Source organism: Theropithecus gelada, chromosome 2 (assembly GCF_003255815.1).
Source record: "Theropithecus gelada isolate Dixy chromosome 2, Tgel_1.0, whole genome shotgun sequence".
NCBI classification, from domain to species: domain Eukaryota; kingdom Metazoa; phylum Chordata; class Mammalia; order Primates; family Cercopithecidae; genus Theropithecus; species Theropithecus gelada.
This window is the reverse complement of record NC_037669.1, coordinates 142,492,068-142,500,229: the sequence shown is the minus strand read 5'-3', so window position 1 is coordinate 142,500,229 and position 8,162 is coordinate 142,492,068. Positions and strand designations below refer to the sequence as shown.

Sequence of the window (8,162 nt, the reverse complement as noted above, 5' to 3'; positions counted from 1 at the left end):
AGTAAGATCTCTTCCCTGTATTATTTTAACTGCTTCAGATACTAAGACTGCTACTGCCACCACTATCCGTAAACAATGAGGCCAACTGTTTGCCACTGCATCAATTTCCTTACTCAGGTATGCCACGGGTTGCAAGCTCATCCCTTGGACCTGTGTAAGGACTCCTAGAGCTATTCCTGTTTTTTCTGTGACATATAAAGAAAAGTCTTGCCCCGTTGGCAAGCATAACACTGGGGCTTGGGTTAGGGCCTTCTTTAGGGCCTGGAAAGCCGCTTCTGCTTCAGGTGTCCATCTTACTAGATGGGTATTGGCTTTCTGAGTTTCCTTAATTAGTGTATATAATGGTATGGCTATTTCACCGTACCTGGGAATCCGTATTTGGCAGAAACCTGTTATGCCAAGGAACGCTTTTAGTTGCTTTAGGGTTTTGGGATGAAGATAAGCCAGTATAGGCTGGATACGTTCCTCACTGAGGGCCCTGGTGCCTTTGGATAATTTTAGCCCTAAGTATTTAATCTGCTCTGAGCAGAACTGAGCCTTTGGTTTGGAAACCTTGTAGCCAAAAGGCAGTGAGGAAATTTAAGAGCACTTGGGTGGCTTGATGGCACAAGGTTTCTGAACGGGCGGCTAAAAGTAAATCATCCATGTACTGAAGGACAAGAGTGTCCAGGTATGAGAATTAAGTCTTGCGCTAACTCAACAGGCTTTTAAAATAGAGAATGGCAAGTTTATTTAAAAATTTATATGGAAATGCAAAGGACTAAAAATAGCCAAAACAAACTTGAAAAACAATAACAAAGTTGGAGGATACATATTACCTGATTTCAAGACTAATTAAGATGTAGTAATTAAGACAGTGTAGTATTAGTATAACGACAAGTAAATAGATCAATGGAACAAAATAGAAAGTCTGGAAATAGATCTGTATCTGTATTGCCAATTGATTTTCAACAGAGATGCTAGGTAATTCAGTGGGGCAAAGGAAAGTCTTTTCAAAAATTAATCCTGACCCTTACCACATATCACTCACACAAATAATTTGAGATAGATTATAAACCTAACATAAAGCCTAAAATTATTGAACTTCTAGAAGAAAATATAAGAGAAAATCTTCATTGCTTTTGAGTAGGCAGAGTTCTTTTTTTTGAGACGGAGTCTCACTCTGTCGCCCATGCTGGAGTGTAGGGGCAATGTCTTGGGTCACGGCAACCTCTGCCTCCCAGGTTCAAGTGGTTCTCCTGCCTCAGCCTCCTGAGAAGCTGGGATTACAGACATGCACCACCATTCCTGGCTAATTTTTGTATTTTTAGTAGAGACAGGTTTTCATCATGTTGGCCAGGCGGTATTAAACTCCTGACCTCAAGTGATCCACTCACCTCGGCCTTCCAAATTGCTGGGATTGCAGGCGTAAGCCACCGCATCAGGCCAGGCGGAGTTCTTATAGTGGAAATAAAAAGCGTGAATCATAAAAGAAAAAATGATAACTTCTACTTCATCAAAGTTAAAAACATTTTTGTTTATCAAAAAACGTTATTAATAAAATGAAAAGGTGATCCCACAAACTGGGAAAAATATACACTATATATCTATATCTATCCATATATATATGATGAAGAACTTGTATCATAAATACAAAAACTCTAATAAACCAATAATTAAAAGATAACCCAATCTTTTAAATAGGCAGAAATTTGCATTGCTACTTCACAAAAAATACACAAATGGCCAATAAGCACATGAAAAGGCATCCAGCATCATAGTCATCAGGAAAATACAAATTAAACCACAATGATAGGCCATTTCAACCCCCCTAGAATGACTAAAGGTAAAAATCACTGATGACACCAAGTGTGTGAAGCCACCAGAACTCTCGTACATTGCTAGTCAAAGTGTTAAAAATCATAAAACCACTTTGGAGAACTCTTAGGTAGTTTCTCATAATGTTAAATGTACATTCACCCTGTTATCCAACAGTTCTACTCCTAGATACGTACCCAAAAGAAATGAAAGCATATGTCCAGAAAAATACTTTTTACAATAATGTTCATAGTGCTTTTTTCATAATATGTCAAAACTGGAGGCAACCCAAACATCCATACAGTCCATACACCATGCATTATGGTGCATCCATATAATCAAATACTATTTAGTAATAAAAAGGAATGTATAGCTGGGCATGGTGGCTCATGCCTGTAATGCCAGCATGTTGGGAGGCGAGGGAGGTGGATCAGTTGAGGTTACGAGTTCGAGACCAACCTGGCCAACATGGTGAAACTCTGTCTCTACTAAAAATACAAAAATTAGCTGGGCGTGGTGACACACACTTGTAATCCCAGCTACTCAGTAGGCTGAGGCCAAAGAATTGCTTAAATCTGGGAGGCGAAGGTTACAGTGAGCCGAGATGGTGCCACTGCATTCCAGCCTGGACGACAGAGTAAAACTCTGTCTCAAAAAAAAAGAAAAAAAGGAATGTACTACTGATACATGCAGTAATGTAAAGAATCTTAAAACATTAAGTTGAGCAAAATAACCCAGACACAAAAGTGAACAACTGCATGATACCGATGATTTGAAAATCTCATCTATGGAGATAGAAATCAAAATAGCAGTTACCTAAAGAAGTTGGAATTGACTTAGGAGCTTGAAGGAACTTCCTGGGGTAACAAAAACGTTCTATGTTTTGACTGGGATATTTTTCAAACCCATTGAATCTTACATTTAAGATTCATGCAATTCACTACATGTAAATTTTAACTCAATTAAAAAAATTAATTGGAAGCAGTGTTTTAGCAGAGTTAAAAAGATGTCTGAGATCAGCATTAGACCTGGATGGTATTTGTTAACTTTCTTAAGAACTTTCCTTATATAGAATTTAAAAATTTTATTTATTTTAAAATATATTCTACATTAATATGGCTTAAAAAACCAGAACACTTTAAAAAAAAAAAAAGAAAAACAAACAAAAAAAGAAAATGTAAAAATTCTCACTTCCTTGTTTTCCATTGTCTCAGCTTCCCTACCTTGTGGACAACTACTATTCTCAGTTTCTTCTGAATTCTTCCTTATATTCTTTATACAAAAATAGCACTAAATTTTCAGTTAGCATGATGAAGTCCAAGAAAATATGGTGTTAAATATCCTATTAAAAGTTATGTGGCATTATAACTGTTACTAGAGATGATAACATTAGAACTGTTATTATAAAATGTTAACATTAGCAATGGACATTCTGTTTGCTCAGGTCTTTGTCCAAACTGAGGTTGTCATGATTTTTCAAAGCACAATTTCTAGAGAGTTTTCACATGCTGTCAGACCTCCTCGGGTGGTCAAGTTAGAAATGCTCTTTTTGGCCAGGACTCTTGCTATTTCTAACTGCTGAAGCCATCGTTTCTCTTTAAAGGCACTGCAAGAAAACAAGATATAATTTATAAGAAGGTCTGATCTTATCTGCATACATAGCTGAAAAAGGATGGAAATCTTCAGGTTGATTTTGTAGCTAGGGCTAGTTTGTCTTGTCACATAGGTAGATGTGAAATAGAAACAGTAATCTTTCTAAAACAAGTTCCCTGTGATGCAGTGGAAATGATGTTTTCCCAAGGCAATGCTAAAAACTTAGAATCACAACTAGAAACAGAAAGCCACTCAGTATCATGTAGAATTCTCTGAGTTGAAACTTTTTCTCTCTCCTCTCTAGATATTCCTATACATCATATATTCCCTGGCCTCTTCTCCTTTCTCCACTTTCTACCCCTACAAACACACATGAGGATTTTTTAATTGAAAAGATATTAGGTATTTTGATAGTCTTTAACTAAAAAGCAAAGGAACTTAATGTTTTATGATAGTTATTCTCTGGCTATATACTAATAAAGACTTGCAAATTTGAATACGATTACTCTTACTTGGTAGGATGCAAATGTGATTTAATACAGAGGTGTTTTACATCCCCTTAAACGTTGGGGTCCTCCAAGATTGTATCCTTGGTTCTCCTCTCTTTCTACACCCTCCTCCTAGGAGTCCTCATTTACTCACTATTTCAATTCTTTTATCCATGACTCCTAAAGCTTGACCTTTCTTGAAAGTTGCATATCTCCAATTACCAAATAAAAATATTTATCCCATAGACACTTTTAATTTAACATATCTTTTATCTTCTTCCTAAACTTGTCCCACTTGTTTCCTTGTTCTAACACTTCAATTTTGCTATCTTCACTATCTCCAAAGCTAGAAACAAAACTAAATTCCTTCTTTCTCTATTTCCACACCCAGTCAGTGACCAAATTTTGTAGATTATTCCCCAGAAATATCTCTTGTATTTGTAGATTATTCCCCAGAAAATATCTCTTTTCCGTAACTACTGTTATTCTAGTCCAGGTCTTTATTTTCTCTTATTTCTCTTATTGCAGTTTCCTAACTTTACTATAGTCTTTCCACATCTTTCCAATGAGTCTTCCATACATCTCTATCAGATTTATCTTCAAAAACAAACAAAAACTGATTATGTGACTTCACGAAAAAGAACTTCCGTGAGCTTCCCACCTACCTCCAATCCTATGGAAGGGGAAAGAAGAAGCAAAGTCTTCACTTGGTCACACAGATGCTTCTTAGTGTAGAAGCAGTCTACTTTGCCAGTCTTATCTCCAGATAGTTTTTCCTTATTGCCTACAATGCCTTTTGCAAATCCATGTACTTTCCTGAAAACTAAATTTCTTGCTTGCTCTTTCACAAAACAGTGCCTTTGACCATGTTACTAGCTCTGCCTGGATCCTTTACCTCACCTCTGCCCATGTTGTCTGGCAAAGTCTGGTATTTTTAAAAGTCTTTCACTCAATCTATTAGGAGTAACCCTGTATAAAATACCATAGAGTTTCCAACATTTGAACCAGGTCCATGTCTGCCTGATTCAACTTCTTTGTTCTAGATTATTCTTGTTTTACCTCAATAGTTGTGTCTTTCTGTGCCCTTCTAAACTGGGTTAACCCATCTATGTTGCCCATAAAAATAGGTATTAAGTCTTAAGGAAATCACTCAGGCACTTTCAGCCTTTCCCCATATCCCACCAGAGTTAATCTGAAGTCCTCTCCTGTTCTGATGCATATCCTTGCTCTTCCTAGGCTCAGGCCTATCCTGATTCTCTCCCTGGCATTTGAAACCTGACTTTTCTGCATTGATTCAAAAACTGTTTACCTTAAGAAAAAGATGCATATTGAGCACTTACTCTATGGCAAGCACTATTCTATGTGCTAGAGATACGAAAGGTGATTAAAACATATAACACATGCCTTTTAAAATAAAGAATAAAAACAAAGAGCTGTACTTGTATCCAGAGTACAAGAGCCCATCAAAGCTCATAGCATTTGAGATTATCATCTATTCTCAGTCCACTCAAACTCTCAGCTTTCTGGACCAATCCCCTACATTTGAATGTTACTTAACTGGACTCCCAGGTCACATAAACCTCTCTGGAATTGGACAATAAGCAATAAGGAAGGCTATTTTTCTAAACACACCTTACAGGTATTCTTTGACCTGTGTAAAGCCTACACTGACTTCTAGGCTAAGGAATGAGACTCTATGTGACCTCTGGCCTCAGTGACTGTCTACACCAGTCACATTCACTCACCAACCCAAACCCACATTAGCGCTTGATCTGTGCTAACTGCATCAATGCCATCTTGGGGTCAACCCCGAGAGGTTTAGTTTTATGAATCTAAAGGTAGGAATTCCTGAATGACATGGAGTCCAGCAAGTACTTTCACATGATGCCAGATGACTTGTCTGGTTCGGGAGACTCCCCTTTCTGTAAAACAGGAACATCTGATGGTCACTTTACCCACCTGATCCCTGGGTCAGCATCATGAACATTAGGTTCTTCCCCATTTCTTGGCTATAACACTAGCTTGGTGATGGTGCATGTAGCCATCAAGATAGTGTCCATCCATTCCTCATGTTTGCGTCTTTGTGGTACAAGAGCTGCCCTGATCATTTAGAGGAGTGCTCAGACCACCTGACTGCCTGCCTTGACTGTCTACTTCAGGCAGATGTAAGTGCTTTTGTGACTTCTATGAGGAACTTGAACTCGATCAAGAAGACTGCAGTGGCATGAGATTATAGATCTCTCCTTCCTTTCCACAGCCCACCAACAGAGGAAGGTGGAACAGATCCTGGGAGAGATTCAGTGGAAAGGGGGCAGAAGCAGATGGGAAGTGGAGGGTGTGAATACAGAAAGAGAAAAATATTGGGAAAAGAGAAATGGAAAGAGGATTTGCTGGGAGTAACATTGCCAGAGTAAGTGCGCAGTCAGACTGACCACCACTCTCCCTGTGGGTCTCCCTTCTGCACTAATCCCTTCCTCCTTTCCCTTCCCTCCCTCCCTCCCTCCCCCCCCCTTTCCTTCCTTCTTTCCTTCCTCTTTTCTTCCTCCCTCTCTTTCCTTTCTTCCCTCCTCTCTTTCTTTCTCTCCCTTTCTTTCTTTCTTTCTTTCTTTCTTTCTTTCTTTCTTTCTTTCTTTCTTTCTTTCTTTCTTTCTCTCTCTCTCTCTCTTTCTTTCCTTCTTTCCTCTCTCTCTTTCCTTCACAGAATAACCCTTTCTTTAACAAAATGTTTTCTCTAGCAATTTCTTTCTTGACCTTGAAATTGCCACTCCTTAATAACTCCAATCCTTATGCAGTGTAGCTACAGAAAAAAAAAAAAAAAAAAAGCACACTGGTAGTCTCTTTTCAAAAGTGTTTAGAAATGTTTACTAAAGCTAAACATAAATTTATCCTATGACCCAGCAATTCTATTCATTGGTATAGAGTCAAGAGAAGTGAATGCAGATGTCCACCAAACCTCATATGCAAGAATAATTGTGCATTTTTATTCGAAGTAGCCCCTAAATTAGAAATTATTTAAATGCCTATAATAGGAAAATAGATAAATAAATTAGGATATGGAATACTGCATACAAATGGAATACTACATAGAAATAAGAACAATCAATACATGCAAAAATATTGATGAATCTTGCAGGCAATGTGTTGAACAAAAAAAGCAAAATATAAAAGGTATATGCCATATGTGCCCCTTATATGAAGTTCGAGAACAGGCTAAAGTAATATTTGGTGATAGAAATGAGAATAATAGTTACATCTGGGAAGGATCATGACTGGCAAGGGGCATGAAGGAAATTTTTAGGGGCACTGGAAGTAGTTTGCATCTGATCTGAGTAGTGCTTAAATGGATATATGAAAACATAAAAATTCAACAAACCATATATGTGAGATTAGTGGTCCTTATGGATTTTACTATATATTTCATAACTCAATTCCTCGCCAAGAAAGCACTCTACATAACAGACACCGTCAGCTTTTCTCATAGAAACGGCACCCCCTCCACACACAAAGCTTAAAAACACATGCTTTTTCATGCACATTTCCATTCTGCTGGGCACAGCACTGGGCTATAGTAAACACTTATTGATAAACTCATTTTTAGCATGTATCTGTTGATAAAACAAATCAATATTTCCTTTCTTGTTTATAGCCTTATTTTAAGATGGACTATGCAGTTTTTTCAATTAATAACTTTTCTAGTATATTTCTAGAATTTTTGGTGATACATTCTAGTCATTCTAGTCAGAGATATCTCACAAATTACAAAGATTGAGGCTACTAAGCTATTAAGTGTCTTCTTCTATTGTCAACCTCACTCTGTTGGATATTGAATTTTGCGTTTTACAGCCCAAATTACTCTCACCACAAGGTGGCAACAACTTAACTGAAATAAAGTTGAGCTGAGTTAAAGACCAGTACAGAAAAGCAAGTAAAACAATCTAGCCTTCTAGCCTTGTTTTTTCTTGCCTTCTCATTATGTTGAGTAAGGGGAAAAGTCACTCATAAATTTATATTTCTAACTGCAATATTTGCATCAAATAATACCTCATAAGTAATGGATGGGATCTTAACTCTAATCAGAGAGTTGTGTACCTGAAACATCTAATTCTGATACACTTTCTTATCTCTTTAGATGTGCTACGGATTACCTTTTAACTCACTGTAAATATTAATGTCAATTCTAGCACCCTGTCCAATACAGATCTCACCCCACCTGTGCATCTTGCCTAGTAAGTCAATTCAAGTCTTTAATCATTCAATTTGTCATTAATGTGTTCCTTTCTTTCC

At 37.4% G+C, this 8,162-nt stretch overlaps 1 protein-coding gene across 2 annotated transcripts in view; it reads right to left on the bottom strand.

The window, feature by feature from the left end:
• Positions 1–3,228: 3,228 nt before the first annotated feature.
• The window catches only part of ANKUB1 (ankyrin repeat and ubiquitin domain containing 1), a 31,714-nt gene continuing 26,780 nt past the window's right edge, over positions 3,229–8,162 (bottom strand). For both annotated transcript variants that reach the window (XM_025377074.1, XM_025377075.1), the window contains exon 6: positions 3,229–3,403. In XM_025377074.1, the coding sequence (XP_025232859.1) occupies positions 3,274–3,403 (130 nt within the window). In that variant the 3' untranslated portion in view covers positions 3,229–3,273. The remainder of the gene's footprint in view (positions 3,404–8,162) is intronic.